Source organism: Liolophura sinensis, chromosome 1 (genome assembly GCF_032854445.1).
Source record: "Liolophura sinensis isolate JHLJ2023 chromosome 1, CUHK_Ljap_v2, whole genome shotgun sequence".
Lineage (NCBI taxonomy): Eukaryota > Metazoa > Mollusca > Polyplacophora > Chitonida > Chitonidae > Liolophura > Liolophura sinensis.
In genome coordinates, this window is record NC_088295.1 from 61,494,815 (window position 1) to 61,516,047 (window position 21,233).

The 21,233-nt window shown below is 38.4% G+C and overlaps 2 protein-coding genes across 2 annotated transcripts; one reads left to right on the forward strand and one right to left on the reverse strand.

Moving 5' to 3' along the window:
• On the forward strand, nucleotides 1–10,330 carry LOC135461694 (ras-related and estrogen-regulated growth inhibitor-like). Its single transcript, XM_064738892.1, has 4 exons — nucleotides 1–188; nucleotides 7,123–7,179; nucleotides 7,431–7,504; nucleotides 9,384–10,330. The coding sequence occupies exons 1-4, from the start codon at nucleotides 53–55 to the stop codon at nucleotides 9,888–9,890; spliced, it is 774 nt and encodes a 257-aa protein (XP_064594962.1). The 5' UTR covers nucleotides 1–52; the 3' UTR covers nucleotides 9,891–10,330.
• A 648-nt stretch (nucleotides 10,331–10,978) lies between these two features.
• LOC135463012 (uncharacterized) lies at nucleotides 10,979–21,233 on the reverse strand. The gene is made up of 8 exons (XM_064740336.1): nucleotides 21,159–21,233; nucleotides 20,685–20,802; nucleotides 18,978–19,146; nucleotides 17,120–17,367; nucleotides 15,554–15,760; nucleotides 14,546–14,735; nucleotides 12,960–13,017; nucleotides 10,979–11,131 (listed from the first exon to the last, which is right to left on the reverse strand). The coding sequence occupies exons 1-8, from the start codon at nucleotides 21,231–21,233 to the stop codon at nucleotides 10,979–10,981; spliced, it is 1,218 nt and encodes a 405-aa protein (XP_064596406.1).

Consider the following 21,233-nt stretch of genomic DNA (forward strand, 5'->3'; position numbering starts at 1 on the left):
TAGGGAGTACTTTTTTCTGTAGAATTTTGTATAGATTGAACAATTCCATCAAATGTTTGATTCTAACACCAGGACAATGATGTCATCTCCGACACCGAATTCTAAAGTGTTCAGGAAATTTTCCATCAACTCCAAATCACGACCCTTTAAAGTGGTAATTCTGGGGCAAAATGGTGTGGGGAAATCAGGTAAGACATTTTTATTCGTTTGAAATTTTGATACAATAATGTATTATATACTTTGATAAGTGTTTTAGCCAAAGAAAACTTTTACATGAAGCATTTATGAGATGAAAGGCAATTCCACAGGAAAATAGTTTGATTTAACTTTTATTAAGAATTTTTCTAACCGAGAGGAATGGTTTAAAAACATTAGAATATACGGTAGTCCTGTAGTGACCCAGATGGTGCTAGTGACGTCACATCCACATATTTACTTCAAATAGTACCTTTCAAGGTCCATTAAGTGAAAGGATTTATAGATCTATATGCTTAGGTATTTTGAATGACGAATGATGAAATTTGAAATTAAGCAGTAAATTTGTGTTAAGTGAAAAAAACCTTATGTCATTGGTCCCAATATGGTCGGAAAAGGCCACCATAGAATCCAAAGTTTCAGTTGTATTTTACCAGGTTGAAAAAGGGAATAAATCGATGGGCAGTGTTCAATAGTCTTTCATTAGACACATACTTCACGTTTGCGTTTCCTTTTGCACTTAAAGAAACCGATGGCCGGTTGTTCGAAAAATTAGGTTTTACGCCGGGTGTTAACTTTAGTCGAGATTAAAGTGTCATTTACTTTGTATTAGGATTAGAGACAGGTATTAAGATGAAAATCGGGCATAAAATATTAAACACTTTTGAACAACTGACCCCAATTACATAGATCATTTGATTTTACCTGAATTTTAACAATCGTTTTGATCAACATTCTTTTTTATAACTGAACGCATGATAATCAAAGCTCCTAATGAAACGTTGTTTATACTATCCTGAATTTAAAGATTTCACGATATTCCGTTTGTGTTTATATACGTATTCAGTTTTTTAACTTACTTCCACTTACCCGTATTTTGCTTTGAAATGTAATGGTGGCCTATAGTGATGGCCCATCTACTTTTTATTACATTAACATTTTATATTTCTTAAGCTTATTAAGCTTATTACTCACGTTTGTTAAAGACCGTTTTATATTTGCTGTACTTGACAAGAGGAATAAAGATAGGGAGTGTGTATAACATTTTGCAGCCCTTCATATTTCCCTCCACAAGGGAGATCTTGGAACTTGCCGAATTACAACAAATCTTGAGAATTACTGACACATACCAAACAATCGTGAGTGATCTAATCTTGGTGATATTAAATAATCTGTGAGCAGACGTGACAGTCTGTTGTGTATTTGGTGAGGTTCAGACACCGTACACATAAACTCGGAAGTCTTTCGGCACTAATGAAATATTATCACACTCGCAGAAATTATAGGGAAACACATGAGTAGATTAGTAAGATTTGCTATTTCTAGAATGGACGTGGCTACATAGGATTTTGTGTTGTTTTTATTGTTGATGCATATACATGCAACAGGGAAGTTCTTGGAATGAATGCGCATTTTGCATACCTGCAACGCATTGCCCTTTGACAAATGTGATATTGGATATCCAGAACACATATTCAGCACGAAGTGGCTGAAATATTGCCCAAGCATTCATTCGTTCATTCATTTTACCTGATGATTGTTAAACTCGTACATGTGTACACGGATGTGCGGTTAGGGACATGTAGCAGGTGTGTGTCAACTGCAATATTTTCCATTATGGGTGCCAAACCTTCAGAACAGGTCGGTTGTTTAGAGATTTCAATCTTGACTAACAGATACCACTAGAATAGTACAGTTCCTTAAGAACCTCCACCCTCCTCTTTGCTATATCTGAAAATGCCTTGCTTCAGATTCACTTCCCTGTCAGGAATGGTTTCGCGGTTTACCCTGTAAAGTAGACTGGAAGTTTATCCGAGAAAACAGATCAGTGAGGGTATCTTAGTCAGTCTGGCTAGCCCTACCCCCACACGTCAGTTCACATTAGCGAGGCGGTACCCAGACGGCTGGGGGTGAGTCCATAGCAAGACATGCGGAATGACAGCACCTCCGACCATCCCGCTCTGGGTTTTTTTTTCGTGAAGAAAAGTCTGCCAAATTCTGAACCCTGTTCTCATCTGTCCTCCTGCCAAATTCTACGTTTCACCTTAACCTGACATTTGGGCTAATTGGTGTTTCTCAGAGCTGACAGATCTCAACAAACACGTTTGAAGAATGTCCATTTTGATGGCATCTCTTAGTTTACGAGCCAGAGATAGGGCTTCTGACCGGACTACTTAGACTTCCGCCGCTGCTATTCAGTGGGTCAGTCAGTTCACTGAAGGTCTGACAGCTTCAAACTTGGATACCGATGTCATCGTCACTGACATATATATCCACAGGGTAAAACATACACCTGTAAATATATACGTTGGCGGTGAATTTGCCTTTAGTAGGACACATTTTCATGACTCCTCGTTCTTTCTGGTAACAAATGTTTCAAATATATGCATACAGCATTGTGCCGGATGCTTTCTTGGATATTGCTGCAAATAATCTGTTGTTTTCAACTACATTTTCTGAGAATAATCGTACAAAAATATAAAGCTTTCATAAAGGCGATTTGATAAGTTACATTATACGGACTGGTTCCTTGGTTAGGGTACGGCCCTATTCATTTATTCAACAAATGTCAGTCCAAAGAAAACGTTCAAGACAGTATCTAGTAAATGTACATTCTGGTCTTGTATAATTTGTTCCTTGGTTAGAATATACATGGCCAGTCACACATCGATACAAATACGAAATAAACCAAATCCCCTATACCGATAATCTCGAACATATTGATTTAACCCTTAGCAGTGCAGAAATAGGTTTGATTGTTTACATCGGTCTTGTCGTAACAAGCAACATTATTTCGGTCTTCAGTGCTTATGTAATGTGTGAGAACCTAAACATGTACATCGTAGTTTAGCATTGCTCGGGGTGTGGTCTAGTCCTTGAAAATAAACCAACCGCCAAAAGACAGCAGAACGGTAGTTATAAGCAAGTTTATGACTTGCCTCAACCGAAAGGCTGATCACCACAAATTCCTCCTATATTCCTAGTGCTTAGTATGTTATATACCGTACAGATATACCACCGGCTAACTAGAACGTTTTACGACCATCTTCACTTCAAAGTGTCTAAGGCGGCAAATCTGTAAACAGCTCATATACCCGTGTCCATTACTCGCCATGTCAATTAGCCGTGTGTTTATGATCAGTACGCAATCATAAAGATTATTTATTCACAGTAAGGCCTATGCTTGCCCCTCCCACAGGTATCTTTTGGTGCCGTGTGATACACCCTTCCGCAAAACAGTGACGTATTTTTTGTCTATTTTTTGTCGGGACGATAAACACATTGCCTGGTTAGACATTATGAAATGTTGCTAGCTGTCCAACTGTAACTGAATGAGTTATGCTATATTGAGGCCATGCGGTGATGGATAAGTAAATACTGAATGACCTCTTCTCGTTTACACGAGATTCCCATTTACTTCACTACGCCGCGGGATGTCATGACGTCACGGTGGTCAAGTGTCTGGGGCTCTAATTTCACAAGTGACACCAAACTACGGACTGCTAATGGCAGACTGAGCACGTGTAGCAAATTTTACTAATTATGTCTCCCACATGCTGCTAAATTTGCCATGATTTAGATGTTCCCCGCACAAATCCCTCTGACAGGAGCAAGGCAGCTATTTACTAGGGGCTTATCGAGAACTTTCCTTCTGCAAATTTAGTCGCGTAAACAAAGTCTGGATATAATCATTAGTCTGCGAGAAGTTCACAGTTACATGTTTAAACACACTGCAGTTATATTAAAATACCTCATTCTATGCCAGTTAGGTGCTCTTTGGCTGGAAAACATTTCGCATTATTATGGTAGATATTGCTGGTCTGTCATCCGATGAGCCAACAGCTTTACTGAGCAGAGGTATCTATCCATACGGTATTATTATCATTGCAAGATTCGTTGCATACCGATACACAATTTCCACTAGATTGAAGTCTGTGATATGACATTTGTTAGTTAATATTCATACCGGTACACAATTTCCACCAGATCGGTTATTTATTTATTTATTTATTTGGTGTTTTACGCCGTACTCAACACTAGATAGGAGTCTGTGATATGACATCTATGTTAATATTCATACCGGTACACAATTTCCACCAGATTGAAGTTTATGATTATCTATTGGTTAAAGGAGAAGAAAACTTAAAAACATGACACTATAGGCTGAAAGGAGCACATGTTTTTTTTCTATCTGATGGTGCCTGCTTCATAATTTTGCGATTTCTTTCTCGCCATACACGTAAAACCTGAAAACGGCAAAGCTGCGGGATAAATCGCTGAGTCCATCGCGTCTTCCATCTTTAACACCTTGTAATTTATGCTGTGGATGTGTTGCCTCTCAGCCAATGAAAGTCCATAAAACTGCCGGCTTGTTCGTGTAAACTGGGAACCTACGCCCAACATTCCGGTTTCTCGATCGTCAAACGGAAAACGAACTGTACTGTTCGCTACCTTCTGGGAAGAAGAGCTCTACAGGAAAAGTACGAACTGCACTTCGGCGGTTTCCGACGGCAATTTTCCTTCTAGCACATAAGACTTCAGGACTAGTTCTTAGGCAAAATGGAGTCGCCCACAGCAGATTTTGGCGCTGGCTTTATTTATAATTTATCAACTTGAGGTACATATTAAAATTGTATATGGCATGCACCTGCGAGGAAATGCATACTCTTTGCAGTGGTATTTGATTGATATTTAAATTTTCTTCTCCCTTAATGTTCATACCGATACACAATTTCCACTAGAGCGGAGTTTGTGATATGAAATCTCTTGGTTAGTATTCATACCGATACACAATTTCCGATAGAGCGGAGTTTGTGATATGACATCTCTTGGTTAGTATTCATACCGATACACAATTTCCGATAGAGCAGAGTTTGTGATATGACATCTAATGGTTAATATTCATACTATTTATGAAAAATATCCTGAAGCAAACCCTAATGGATTATTCAGCCCTCATCAAAATCTTCTGTCATCACATCACCCTTACCATGTGACAGAGGCATCCTTGAAAGCGTTCTGTTATAATGTTAAAAAAGATTAAACGAAGTAAAATTTAAAACTCATAACGTAGGCTATTATAGCATGTTTGAAAACTCATACATGGAGGACTTACATCAGAAGGCGATTCAGGATTGAGTCAGCTTTGAAATGTAATTTAAATGCTTATTTTTATTGAGGTTAGAATTTTGACTTAAGTACAAAAAATTGCTTCATGGAATCGGGCACAGACTATTTTTACTATCTTGTGTAGTTTTAACAGCTATAAATTTTTATACTTTATTAAGTTATAACCCAAGCTGCATTTGTTAATAAGAGAATACGAAAAAAAAAATAAAAAGAAATTTAAATGTGCAGCGCTTTATTTTCCAGTTGACAGCAAAGTATGTGTACCTATAGGTCCATTGTTTTCTATCTGGTTCAAAAGTGACGTGCAGATTCTTAATTTGATCTATTCATAGATGTTTGTCTAGGACGCCAGATGTTAACAGTGAAATAACCCTACGCTTGGTCTGTAAATGTTGTTAAATCTGGTCTCGTATACACCAGAGAACACCAGACGCTTTAACACATGGTACTGATTCGTTCTAGTGTAAATTATGTGTTGCACATGTGACGATTACATTAATGTTTGTCTCACAGTCTATGCCTGTAGGTTTAAACAAGTCCCGCTAGACACAACTAGGGCAGGCCGCGCAATGCCTGCATTGTTATACTCATCTACTGCACCGTCAAAAACTAATAATATTAACTGTCTGAGTAAGGCGTTGACACGGCATTACACGGCCCGACGCCTTGCTAAAACCCACCAACACTGTGTGATAGAAATGAGCAGGAAACATTCATATTAACCAGTTTAACAGCTGTATAACTTAAAAGAAGAGTGTGAACTGTGTTGAACGAATATGAAGTTTGTCCGAAATTTGCATTTGAAGAAAAGATCACTACCCTCTCTATAGCAGGAATGCGTACGTTTTCATTTAACTGTTTAAAGTCGTGTGGCTTTACATGTAAGCTTTGTGTCGATTATACATGTGTATACCAGCCGTCAACCTGTACTAACATTCCCGGTCAATAATCGCAAGGTCAAAGCTAACAGAATGTCCAAATAATACCCAACCTAAATGTATTATGTAAATGTTAAGATAGTAGTATCATGGGTGGAGGATGATTTTACCGTTAAATATTAGCAAATGAAGTCAGATCGGCCTGAATGAAAATAAAATTATGGTTTTTGGTCAACAAAAAGGTGGCTGTTTATGTATGTATACTTAAAGTACGTCGTGCTTAGAACTATCATGCCGAACACACTAGACATGACACCCCGCCCAGTCACAGTATAATGTTCAGTCTCGTTTCCTTGCTCTAAATTCGCGGCGGTGAGCGCCAAGCGGGGCAGTAGCAAGGTTTAACACCTTGGGTACAGCTGAGACCGGTTTTGATCCCAGGTATCCGAACGCCGAAGCTGTCAAGGTGGTTGTAATATCGCAATATTTACACATTCGTTTGAATATAATGATAATAAAGAAATGATACTGTTCAGAATAATATAGTCAATTATATCTGCCACAAACAGTTTGAAGCCGACCTAGCTATTATGAATTGCATGTACTTCTCAGTAAGCGTTTACAATTAAACTGATACAAGAAGTCAACTTAAAATCGCTTGAAATGTATGGCAGAATGGATAGTTCATTTAATAGTTGTTCCCTGAAAATTAGAATATGTGAAACAGATGTGGCGGCACAAATTTGAATGCTTTTGAATAAGCCTCGCTTGTCAGTTACATACGGGCACGAGTACTTGTAAGTGATTAGAAAAAGCCGTTTTATTTGCAGAAGCCAATAATATTGGGTGTACTGATGGCAGTCAAGCTTTAATATTATTTCTAAAGTAAATGTACGATTGTTTTCTTTTTCAATTTCAGCGCTGACGGTCCGGTTCATAACGAGGCGTTTTATTGGAGAGTATGATCCGGATCTTGGTAAGATTATATATATGTCGATATCTTTACGTAAAGAGAGCAGTCGGTGACTGACGTTAGGCACTTCGGTTTTCGCCACCCATAAAACTGTGTGTGGTACCTAATAACGATCAAATAAATAAATAAATAAATAAATAAACAAATACATGAATAATAAGAATAAACGAGAAGCATTATTTATATTTACACTGTGAAATCCAGTATTGTTTGATTTGACACGGTAATGAATTTCATGAATTTCACGTTTACAGAAAAGGTCTACACTTGCAGCAAATGCATCGATGGAGAGACGGTCTCCTTTGAAGTCTTAGACACTGCCGCACAGGTATGCCAAACGTCACCTACCAAAACGATGCCGGTTTCACGGATTCCTGAAAACAAACGCGTAAACAATTCGTTGACTGGTTAGTTTTTCTGAGTGTACATAGTGTGGGATTTATTGCCCTTTCTACTCTCTTGGAAAGTTTTGCAAGTTCTTATTGGCCGTCAAATTTGCTCCACAACAGCAGGGCGCATATTCATGATACTGAATTGTACCATTTGCAGTGGTTTGGAAATATTGCTATATATAACAACAACCTGCGTGTTGGAGTAATTTTACATGGGCATTACTAGCAGACAAAACTCATGACAGCATTTTCTCCGCCTTGTATAACTATGTCCTTCATAATGAAAATTTTGCTTGCAACCACACAGCTTCGAACCTTGGCACGATCTCATCGAGAGCACATTGATCGCTAAAACATTGGTTCTCTCTATTATCAGACAATATTAAAGATTTGCTTCTTGTTATGACCAGACTATCATACGATCAATAAAACATTGCTTCTCTCTGATACCAAAATATATCATGGTCGATAAAACATTGCTCCTGTCTATGACCAGACTTTTCCATGATGCAAACATGTTTCTCTGTTACCAGACTATACTATTTTGCATAAAAGATTGCTCCTGTCTATCACAAGACTATACTTTTGTCAATGAAAGATAGCTCCTCTCTGATACCAGACTATACCATGATGCATAAAAGATTGCTCCTGTCTATGACCAGATTATACTGTTGTCAATGAAAGAGAGCTTCTCTCTGATACCAGACTATACCATGATCCATAAAAGATTGCTCCTGTCTTTGACAAGTCTATGCTGTTGTCAATGAAAGATAGCTCCTCTCTGATACCAGACTATACCATGATGCATAAAAGATTGCTCCTGTCTATGACAAGACTATACTGTTGTCAATGAAAGATAGCTCCTCTCTGATATCAGACTATACCATGATCCATAAAAGATTGCTTCTGTCTATGACCAGACTATACTATTGTCAGTGAAATATTGCTCCTGTCTATGACCAGACTATACTGTTATCCAGAGATTGCTTCTCTCTGATACCAGACTATACCATGATCCATAAAAGATTGCTTCTGTCTATGACCAGACTATACTATTGTCAGTGAAATATTGCTCCTGTCTATGACCAGACTATACTGTTATCCAGAGATTGCTTCTCTCTGATACCAGACTACACCATGATCCATAAAAGATTGCTTTTGTCTATGACCAGATTATACTATTTGCAGTGAAATATTGCTTCTGTCTATGCCCAGACTATGCTATTGTCAGTGAAATATTGCTCCTGTCTATGACCAGACTATACTGTTATCCAGAGATTGCTTCTCTCTGATACCAGACTATACCATGATCCATAAAAGATTGCTTCTGTCTATGACCAGACTATACTGTTATCCAGAGATTGCTTCTCTCTGATACCAGACTATACCATGGTCAATGAAACATGCAATGAAACGGCATTAAAAAGGAAGCAGATAATATAGGCTAACCGTGCCATCTATTATAGCAGGTATAACTTTTCTAATGATTGTATGGTAATCCTTTAGATTCAGTTCAGCTATTTAAAATATTTCATTTTAATGCCCGAATAACTTTAGGAATAGAAATAGAAAGGCAGACACATGAAGTCTATACATAGTAAAGAATCTGTAAGCATCTCTTCACCATGCAATCCGCCAAACCACCAAATCCTGCGTTGATTAATGGGGCGAGGTCAATTGTGCCCCCGAAACCTCACTTCTGGGAACTATTTTTACAATACGGCTGGCTAATCTATATTCATCATTTCCTAGGCTGAATTCCAACACGTTTTGATAGCTTGCCAATGCAGATGCCGTTCTTCTTTTACATTGCAGGGAGAAGCCATGCGCGTCGAGGAGAAGATCAGATGGGCGGATGCGTATATTTTAGTGTATTCCGTTACTGATCGGCTAAGTTTTAATGAATGTGGTCGCCTAAAATTCCTAATAAATTCCTACGCCAAAAGAGGTCGAAAAATTAGCATGGTACCATCCAACGAGGGACATTTATCCGCGGTACAAGCGTACCTTGTTGGTAACAAAGTGGACATGAGCAACGATCGGATGATCAGTGTGACCGAAGGAAGACAGAGGAGTGTCGAACTCGGCTGTACCGGATTTTACGAGATTTCAGTGCGAGAAGACGTGGACAGTGTCATGAACATATTTCACGAGCTCTACGTTTCGTGTCGCAAACAAAAGCGATTCCGCCATCACCACAGCAAATCTGACGTCCATCTGACGTCGAAATCTGCGGAAACGAACGCTGAGGCAAGGACAGAAGACGACTGTAACAGTTATAGACGTCGTATGCGTTTACACACAATGTATTCTATCACTTGATCTTCGTATATACATGTACCTGTGATGAAAGCCAAAGTGCAGATCATTTGTTTAGAAAATCTGACATCAAATGCTGTCTGGTCCCCGATCCAGGCGTGACTGGTACATTGTGTCAAGACAAACATATACCTTTATGGATTATGTCTTTCATACCGCAAAGGAAACGCAATGAAAATACATAAATGCAAAAGACCACAACATGGCAAGAGGTAATATGAGCCTAACTGTTATACACATTGCTAACACTATGTTAATGCTAATTCTAGTTCACAGAATTTTGTTTAAAGAGAAACTGAAATAACTTACTTTTTCCTATGAAATATTTATTTTAATATGATTTCTGGCATGATAGAAGGACAATGGAAGCTGATTTTTCCCCATTACTGCCACGCTCGGCGTCAGCAGGAAAATATCAACTTTTGTGAAAACTGTTAATCAAACCGCACACTGGGTCATCATCATAAAAGTTATTCTGAAAATTTGATTGTAATACCTACATGATGTAGGCCTACGCATGTCTGACCTAACGGAAATACAAAGCTTCTAATTGATTGCATTATTTCACATTTGTGTATTTAAGACAAAAACTAGTTTGCACACAAAGGACAAATCCGGCCTGGATAGCACAATCGCATTGCTAAACATCGCCATGCTGTTAAAAAAAACTCTCCTGATTTAGAGCCGTATCCAAGCCACCAGGACTTGAGACATGCGGTGCCATTGGTGATGGGCTTCCCGCAGTCCTCGGTAGAATTTTGGCCGAACAAGAGCACCAGTGAAGTCAGTAATATGGTTGTATACCATGCACTGTCACCCACTCTCTTCAAATATAGATGTTAAAAGGTTAAAGATGTTAAGAAGTTAAAATAGTACGTGTAAATGTTAGATTACATGACCTTTTTATGTACATTTGATAATATGAACGCATCACGAAAAACAGCACTAACATTTGATTACATTACAACTTTGTCTGCGCATTTTGCAGTTTAAACATGTTAGAAGTTGATAATCTAGCATTAGGAATGCTTTCTATGACTTTTCAACAGGTCGAGTTTGTTGTTTACAAACACGCTCTACTAGCAGGTGATTTATCCCACTTTGCACGTGTTAGCGATTAACCCGTAGTGTTTGATGCGAGAGCTGGAGCTGGACTTGAACTCAGAGCGACTGCATTGGTGAGAGGCCCCTTGGTCATTGTACCGCGTTGGCATGCTAATCCCCTTGGCTGCGGAAGTCTCCTCCTAAAAATTAAACCTATGACATGTTTACATAGTTTTCAATAAACTGCAGTAGTTAAAAAAACATGTCTGTGCATATTAAGTGTAACAAGAGAATAGCCATGCAAATATATTTATCACATCCCTTTAATAACTAAACGCATAAAGTTAACAGAAATGTGTTTATTTTTTCCATTTACAAACTAAACACTTATTTAGTGTAATTTTCAAGGAAATAGAGAACAGAGCAGACAGCTGTGGGGCGCAGAAACTTTCTAACCAGACGTCTCAACAGGTTGACGTCTTCAACCCACACATGGAACTGCTAATGATAAGAAAAGACGGAAGTGGTATGATACTGTTTCAAAACAGATCGAGAGAGAGAGAGAGCTTTTGATTAGCTGCATTCGCATTACAGCTAATATAGGGTCTACTAGCATGGCGTGTGTGGAGGATTACATGTATATGCGCATTTAGCTTAGCACTTTGATGAGACTTTTCACGCGGCCCCCTAATTAAGTGTCTATCTATACTTCACTTGTTTGTAAACATTCAAATTAGTATTTACTTATGTTTAACTGTGTTTGTGCAAACATGAAACAGGGTCTGTTTTTTCACTTGGCTGATAAATGCATCTCTATAAACTGTTATTTACGGATGTATTTACGTTTGTTTTTTATCAGTCCAAGTTGTATTTAAGCAACACATGTGATGGGTGGACTCGAAGGAAATCCAGCCTGATGTCGAAATCAGAATCCGAATTGTCGCTAAATGGTTGTTGTGAGAAATATGTAAGTCCAGACACTACGTAACCTAGGTGGTTCCTCTAATTTCTCTTACCACTGTTTTTACATTATAACCACGAATGTATGTCAAACCCTGGTCGGGTCTTATACCAAAGACTTTAAAAACGGTACGTGTTGCTGCCGCGCTTGGCACACAGCACAGAAATGTTAGAACAAGGGAACAGAAATGGTTGATTCGGTGTCAGTATTATCTGACCGTGTTGAGGTTCATGTTTTGTGCCTTCAGCAGCAGCGGCACTTTGGCGGCATGAACTCGGGCTGCTACAAGACGGCACAGTACACACTCCTTATAAATCTTCGTCGCCATATGACTAAAAAAAGTGTAGAGTACTGCGTAAAAACCGTAGCAAAGAAACCTAAAACAAAGCACAGTGGTTGTATGTCAAAAGACCAACAGTAAGTCTAATACATGGCTATATGTAAGCCCCAATAAAATTGAGGACGGAGAAAAACAACAATCAAATAAAAAAAAATAAATCAAATTTGGTTATAATAGTAACAAAACATTCTTCGTACATGTAGACAAATACTACTGACACAAACAATTACCGTCAAACGTGGTGGTGAACAGATTTTTTCATAGGCGCAGCCCTTTCACCAAAGGCTTGTTTGGTTTATCTTGATTAAGTAGTGGAAGATTCACATTCGTTTGGTCAGAACAATCAAGTTCTTGTGACAGTGTGAATATACAGTAAGAAACTTCCTACCCTAAATTAATAATTCAGACAATCTAATAACAATTATTCTTATAGTTATTCTGAACAACAATTCTGTCATATTATAGTCTATTTAAGTTACAATTTGTAATGAAAACAATAACAATAAACAATTCACACACTGACATATTAAAATCAGCAATAAAAGGTAGGCAGGTATGTAGAACGCAGTCATGTCACAGATCATATGCACGTTACCTGTGAAAATTTATCACCATAATGTTTTGAGTTTGTTCAATGATATTTGGTGGAGTTGTTGATAGCCGATGGTGCATCTGGATCGTGAACAATGAGGGAAACAACACTGGAAAACGTACACAGTATACCCACTGCAATGCCCGCCGCCATGACCGAGTAGTTCAGAAGTTTAGTAAGCATACTGATGTGCCTGAAAATAGAATCAAGACATATAATACAGTCACTGTAAGAAGTGTGTTTATAGTGAATGAACGATCAGACATTATTTTATGTACATGTTAGCGCAGAATCTGTAATCAAGTGATCCAAATAAATATCAATGAACTAAGAGAAAAAGTAAGACGTGAATACAAGGTAAACGTTCAAGCTGTAGTTAAGGCAAATGATGCACTGACCTCCAGCGTAAATGACACATTTATTTACGCGTCATCTGGTAATATAATTAGAATCACTGGACCTCAGCCTTAAAAATGACATGGACAATTAGCTGCCACGTTCAGTATGTTTCTATCACTTATATTTTTTACATATATAAGTCTGTAATGAATTTAATATTTTTGAAAAGGGAAAACTATAATGTTGTACTTTTACCAAAATTTAATTCTTATCCAAAAGATGATGGTATTTTTATAACTTGAGTTCAGTAAACTACTTCATTATGATCCATTTTCACTGTACCTTGGACAGCAGACGAACTGACAACTTTTCGGATCAATACGAGCCTTATTTTTCTTCTTCACCAGGCAAAAAAAAAATTTTGACATGGGACTGGCGCATATGTATGTAAATCAAATCAAATCAATCAAATCGTTTTTCATGTGGACACCACAGTTGTTCCCGAGCATACCACAACCACATTTTACGTGTACAGGCGTGTACTTCGAGAAATGAAGCTAAAGTTTCTAAACGTGGCTGTATAACACACGTTTATATGTGGCGTGTACGCGTGTAATCACTTCTTCATTGTTCCTTGGTTGAAGTAAAATTCAATTCATCTGTGTTATAGTTGAATCTTTAGGATGCTTTCAGCTTGGAAACAGGAAGTAACTTCAGCAATAGGCTTCATGTGACTGTTGTACATAACAACTTTCATTCAGAAATGTGACATATCTGTGCACTGCTGAGTACTCCTTGGAGGGTGATATGTATATAAATATGTGATAACAACAAAAATTTATGTTTCTCACATAGACTCTCTTTGATTTATTTAAATTTGAATGGAGTTTAACGCGGTGTATGGTTTTTAAGATCAATGAATGAATGATTGGGTTTTTACGTACTTCAACAATTTATCACTCATATGATGATGAGAAGCTATTAGGTGTGTGTCCGTTTAGCCTGCTGAGTCTACTTGTTTTAAGGGGAGTCCACACCGCTAACGTGCTCCCGCCACTGAAGTATCATGCCAAGTGACACCAGACATGACACCCACCCAGTCACATTATAGTGACACCCAGGCAACCAGTCCTCTTTTCCTTCTCTAACCTCTCAGTACTCATCGCCAAGCCAATTTTAAAAGTCTTTGGTATGACCCGACCTGGTTTTAACCATTACGCCACCGAAGCGGTCTGAATGCAAATGTGCATCTGTACTTGTGTATTATATAAGCTGAATGAATGCTGGAATGTTGGCGAAGCCTGGATTAAACCAGCGCCTTTCGATAAGTCCTTGGCATACTCTTTACTTCAAATCGGCTCATGAATGATCTACAAACTCACATTTTTTCCCATTCTCCTTCCATCGACGAGAGCTTATGGTAAAATATGAGGGGACAGACAAAAATTAGTAGGGCCATGGTTGACCCGCCAACAAGTGAAAGAATCACGCCAAAGCTGGGGACGCTAACAGCAATGATAACAGCAAACACCACCGCAGCAGATCTAGACAAACACCTCTTCCATGTAAAATCTAAAACACAAAAGAAAAAGCCGCACAGGAATTAATATGTTAATAGCTAATCATACGCAATCTATGCTCAAATTCCAGTAGCTGACAAAAAATACTGTCAAGGCTTAAACTACTTGGCTTAGTTGTGTCTTTTAATTGCTATATCTGCAGCCAATGTTTACTCAGCACCTTGTCACTTTTAAAAGAGCGAAATTACTTAAAAAGAAATACGAATATCGCTCGTTCCACATTTTTAATAATGTTACACCAACGTGGAACCATAAAATTGATAGGTAAAGCATAACGTACATTTATACTTTATTAAGAACAAAGAATTGCCACTTCCGCAAAACAGAAATGAATTCGTGCAATGTTAGTCCTAAAATGTCTAGTCTTCACTTTGTTTATTTATTTAGTATCTAATAGCACACTGAAGAAGTTTTCATTATACTAGTGGGGTCAGGTATATGGGTGGGCAAACATTGCACCCAGCTAAACCTGTACCGAAACTAGCAAGGGTTGGATTCGATCTAGCGCCCTCGTAACTCAGAAATCAATAGGATGCAGCAAGAACAACCACTTTAATCAAATGTGTTAATTGTATCTTTTGAAAGGCAACATTGTTTTTAACGCTGTTAAAAAGAGGATTTTGATATAGAACTCTTTTGGTACTAAAGGTAAAGAGGGCCCTATTGTGTCGTGTGACTTGTCAAAATGATAGGCAACCTTTGGTCTTTTTTCCCTAAGAGATAACTGAGTTGGAAAGCAAAACTCCCTATATTAAAATTTTAAAACTCACACGTGTTTTTGTCCCTTAAGTCATAAAATAGCCACCTTACGTTTTGGAACGCCGAGTAGTTGTTCAATATCTTGACATACTGGGTTCATTATGATGATGAATCCGAAGAGGAGATGAGCTGTGATGAGAACCTGGACGATGTACGACATGGGACCACGCGACACTGTCAGCAGAATGTTTTCCTGCAGCGCCCTACCGTACACAAAGTATGCTGACACACAGACTGACATGTAGATGAACAGAATCGCTGTAAAGACAAGTTAGATGTTAAGAAAGTTCCTACGTTAAGCCATCTACATCTTTCCAAACTTTCCTGGAAACGTGTAGATTCTTCTAGATGGCAACTTGGCATTTTCAAAATAGAAGTCGAAATGTCAATAACAAAATGAAACTTATAGTCTTAATTTATTGTGTTCATTCATTAATTCAAGGGCACTTGTTGACCCTTCTACTCAATCTTTTATCTTCACTTATCCTCCGTAAATATGAATTGCGTTAATTGGGAAAGTACTCATGCAAACTTGCCAGAGGCTGGTTGTTTATGCCACCTCTGCTTCACAGGGTTTATGTTTTAAAAGAACAAAAAATGTACATATATCCCATATAACATCATTTTGTCATTATTGTATAAAAGTGCTATAGTTAGTGATTGTAAAGATCACTTATGCGTATTTAACGTTTCTCTGGGGGGAAGTTTTAGGAACCCCGTCTGTCGTACTTATTTACAGTTACTTTTCTTTAGTGGGGAAGATTTACGAACCGCGTCTGTAAACATTGTATCATTATTTTTTTTATTGTTCAGTGTCTGACCTACATATTTCTCTGTGTACTTTATAGCCTGCACTGTAATTCAGTCCAGCGTTTTCGAGGCTTCGGTGTTTAGTGTCATTGTAAATAGAGTGTATATTCTGGAAATATGTATTGGTGTTTTAAACATGTTTACGATCAAACCATCCAGATTTTTCTTTTAGGTTAGTCTATAAATATGAGCAACGGGGTTGTGAAGATCGTAGCCATTCAGTCAAGTCCAATTGTGAGTAGTCATATTTACTGCCATTCACTGTGATGGATTTTGCTGGGCTTGGAGATATCGCCACGCCATCACGCCATCCGGTATTTGTTATTTGTGCTCCATTTTCGGTACAGAGCAATTTGTGAGCTTGTGTTTCGTCACATTTCGTTTTGGAGACGTTATTTTGAAGCTCGTATCCCTCATTGTCTGTTTGTGCGATTACTTACATTTCATCCCAGTTTACCGTGAAAGTGATTTTGTGTATATTTCTGATTAAACACACATCGACAGCTCGGCATCACGGGCGCAGCCGTCAAGCTGTCCTCCCTGAGAAGTTACACATTCACATGCAGTTGGGCAATAAACCACTTATCGGACTGTCATCCATACACTGAGAAATTCATCTTAACTGTGGATTCTACATTTACGTGGACTAACTTGCCTATGGTGACCGGGTTTGTACGCTATGTGTAAGGATTTGTATTGTTTTGTATATTATTGTGAGTTGTATTATTTATCTATATTGTTAAAACATGTATTTAAATTATTCAGGCGTCTTGAATAATACATGTTTATTATATAAACATTACTTACTGATATAAGAAAAATATACAGAGTTATCGAACTTTGTTGGATCCTTCATGTCGTTTTGAATTGTAGGAAAGACAGGATGACCTCCAACGGCGTACACTATAGGCCCAAATGCCATACACGTGGATATTAATGACGGAATGGTGTGTTGTACGTGTACGTTTCTCTGACGGACGCCATCATAAGCAATGTTGGCTAGCAACACCCCACATGCTACTAACGTCACCGCTACTGCACCGACGGCTATAAACCTGCAAATCAAACAGTTTATTTATTTATATTCATTCGGGTTTTACACTGTATTAACAAATAGCTCACTAATGCAAAAACTTTTGTGCATGGGTCAAGGAAACCGTGCAGATCACCTCCCTTGCCCCCAGACACCAGGAGAGCCTCCTGAAGAATTGAAGATCGTAGCGGAAGCTATAAATATAGCACACGGCTCAAACGTCAGAGCACCTTGTTAAATCCAAATATTGTCCCTGTGCAAAGCATATGTCTTTCCCATCCAATCTCCCAGACTCCCATATGAACTAAATCTGTTGCTGTTCCATTGGTGTCTGTACAACTGTATTGGTTGTGATTTGTTAAAATCGTAAATATATTGTATGACTTAATAACGGTATTAACTACTACACTTTTGGTCCCTGATGAACCCACATATTCTTTGTTCATACAAAAGGTTAACATACCGTTGCGCTTACTAGTACCACTCGCCCACAGTCTGTGCCTTTGAATGTAACGTGCTTGTTACCTTTGGAAGAATGCAGTTGCAATGGTTTGCGTGAATAGCATAATCCGTACCAGAAGTCTTTTGGCGTTCCTAGCCACATGACAGGTGTTATTAGCCCAGCAATCACCAGGGTCCAACAAGTCATCGTTAGAATTAATCCGGCATCGGTGGCCATATTCTGTATGTTCTCAGCGCACATCAAGATCATCACTATCCCTACACTATAGACCGATGAATTGATGGATACTGATATAAAAGCTCTGAAACGAAAAATTAAAAGGTATAATGTGCATCAAAAGATTGTTCACGCGTTTGTTGCGGTTCATCTTCTCTGGGTTAATAATATGTACGAATTCAGCGCATTGACAGTAATTTGTATAATACGTACACACAAAGGTTTGAACCTTTCTGCTATCATACAGGACGATAAGTCATCATGCCCTGCATGGCATGGTCAAAACTTAGGACAATGCTTTTCCTGTGTTCAAAGTATAATCAGATGGAACTGAAGCAAAGTTTCTTATTTTTTATTGGTATATAACAAGAACATGAGACATTCTGTTATGTATATCGACAACACAGGCAACCTGAAAAACGTGCCAATCTGGGTACATACGTACTTCCTTCTAGACAATTTGGTATTAAGGGATAAGATCTGTGGAAGTCGACCCAGTGCCAACATGATGTGGCTGGGTTGTGTGTCCATTTTGGTATCATCGCCATGGAGTTATCATGAAGTTGCACTATTTTATTATAAGCCGGTGATATAGTTCATGTATTGCGAAATCCCGCTTCTCAACGAGAATTTAATTCAAAATGATAGGACTGACACGTTAATACGAGTTTACCCAATAATCTGCAAATATCGCTCTAAAGCGTGATTTCGCATGATTGTGGGTTTCTCCCGGTTTCCTCCCACCACAATGCTGGCCGCCCTCGTGTATGTGAAATAATCGTGAGTTAGATAAATAAATAAAGCGTGATTTGGACTTACAAGACTGATACGCAATAAGTTGTCAATGAGGTCGATTTGCTCCGAACATACATTTTGCATGGAGACATGACCGAATATTTGTCAACAGAACGTTAAACCCCACATAAACAAGGAAAAATGCCACTATTTCTTACCTGCCAGGACGCCCGTATGTAACCTGCCCGAGGGCTGGGTAGGGAAATCTCACAGCCCCCCTGAACTCAGGGTATCTCTGTTCAACGATCACCCATGACCTCCCCAGAATCAATGCCGTATAAGCGGCAGAGATTAAGGCCAGCATGAGGAACGCGAACCCCACATAACCTGGGTAATGAATAGATAGGATAAGAATGAATATATTCCTGCTAAATGTATAAACAACGATTAATGGCTTTTCGGGACAACAATACACTGTTACGCTGCATTTGATTTATATATTTATTTATTCAACTGGTGTTTAAAACGATACTGTTAGTTTTATGGGTGAACCACCGACAAGTTACTGAGATTGTGTTCAGAATTTGTTGTCTTCACAGAACGGCCAGGAGCGTGGTCACCAAGGGCCAAAAAAAAAGAATGAAATTGGGCGGGGAAACTTCCTGCCTAAAGGCAGGGATTGAACCCTCCCCTCCTGATGTATAGAACTTAATTGAAATCATATAGGCAACTGGTCACAGAAATATGGGATAGCATAAAGCTGCTTAACATGTATCCATTACTCAGTTTCTAGCTATTGAGATATCTTTATGATAATACTTTGCCTAAATGCCATTTTAAAAGCCATCCACGGCAATATCAAACTGCAAGTCTGGTGTCCAAGTATTTACCGCACCTGGAAATAAGATACTTGTGTAATCCACAACTTATCCACATGGTGATGTCGTACTGGTTTGAGTGTTGCAGACTATTTTTTTAAATGGCAGCATTTCAGTAGAGCCTGTCTGCAATCGCAAGCTTATAATTAGGCATATGGTAGAGTGTCTTTCGCTGAAGTCATTGTGAAATATGTTATAACACAAAATTTTAAAGAGAACTCTAAAGGAAAAGACTGCTACAAAATTGTTTCTAATGAAACAACAATATTATCTGTATTTCACACGAAAAATGCAATGTTCTTCCATGCAGTCTATCCCCTCAAGCCTGTAGTCATGACGTTATGCCGTCACTATCATTATCACGTTACACATGCCCGAATGTTGCGTGGGTATTATTATTTTTCTTTTTTGTTTTTTTTTTTTTTTTTTTTTTTTTTTTTTTTTTTTGGTTTTTGTTATTTTGGGGTGTTTTTTTCTTTTTTTTTTTATCGTGGTACGGAACATCGGAAATACCTTTCTTAACTGTACTTCGAGTGCTCGAAGACTACAGTGTTTGCATTCACCCATTTAGTCAAGGACTACTTTCTATCTGCTTTAAGGGCATGGCGTTATAATATTAGCATCGTTTTGAAAGTTTAAATCAACTTCGTCTAATGCAGTTCATATCAGATTCTATAGGATGCCATGAGTAAGAGACGCCATTACAAATTAGGGCTAAGGAATTGAAAATATCAATCCCTTAGCCCTATTTTGTAATATTCACTACTCCGGTTATCCCACATAAGTAAACTGCAGAAGTAATCTGCTGATTGCCATTTTCTTTATGATGTCTAAGGAAATATTTCTCCTAATGAACACAGGAGTAATAATACGCCTGTTCCTTATATGCAGCAACACTGCCCTCAAATGTCTCTAAAAGAAACTCTTTGTTGTTTTAAAAAATGCGTTTTTAGTTGTGTACATCAGACACCCTATTGTAGCACTTGTAAATTAAGGTACTAGTAGCCAATTTATGTTTCTGGAACTCTTGTATCCCGGTTAAATCACCTGAGTTGTCAACAGCTTTTGGTATCGCCAACATCCCCACGCCAGCCACCTCACCGATCATGAACACAGTAGTCATCAAAACACCAAGACCTTTAGAGTCTCCGCCATCTTCTTTGGCCTGTATAGATGAAAACAGTTGTTCCTGAGTGCCCTGGTATACCACACTCTTCGAAAAACAAACGTAAAAATGCCGACATTTTATGTGTAAAATGTCCACATTTTCTTTGTGTCAAAATGCAGCAATACACAACAATATACCCGCCACGTAACACGTCGATCGGAAGAATATGCTTTGGACAAATTCGAAGTACATACACGGATAGACAGACGGATAAATCCTCAAATTATATTTAGATACCAGTCATTAACCTCACATTAGTAGGTGTGAACCGCAGTCAGTAAGTGTGAACCGCACTCAGTACGTTTGAAGCGTACTCAGTAGGTGTGAACCGCAGACAGAATTCGTCGTCTTACCTGCTGTACTTCACGGTGGCCTCGCGAGATGATAGGCTCATCCTCGCGATTTCTCCCTGCCTCAGACTTCACCAT

Bases quoted from the DNA above. Each gene is read 5' to 3' on its own strand.
- LOC135461694 (XM_064738892.1), top strand. From the start codon at position 53: ATGTTTGATTCTAACACCAGGACAATGATGTCATCTCCGACACCGAAT. The intron at 7,180-7,430 runs GTAAGATTATAT...TCACGTTTACAG, and splicing joins AGAGTATGATCCGGATCTTG to AAAAGGTCTACACTTGCAGC. The intron at 7,505-9,383 runs GTATGCCAAACG...TTTACATTGCAG, and splicing joins TCTTAGACACTGCCGCACAG to GGAGAAGCCATGCGCGTCGA.
- LOC135463012 (XM_064740336.1), bottom strand. From the start codon at position 21,233: ATGGTGAAGTCTGAGGCAGGGAGAAATCGCGAGGATGAGCCTATCATC. The intron at 20,803-21,158 runs GTAAGACGACGA...TCATCTATACAG, and splicing joins GCCACCGTGAAGTACAGCAG to GCCAAAGAAGATGGCGGAGA. The intron at 13,018-14,545 runs GTGAGTTTGTAG...TTCTATTTTCAG, and splicing joins GAAGGAGAATGGGAAAAAAT to GCACATCAGTATGCTTACTA.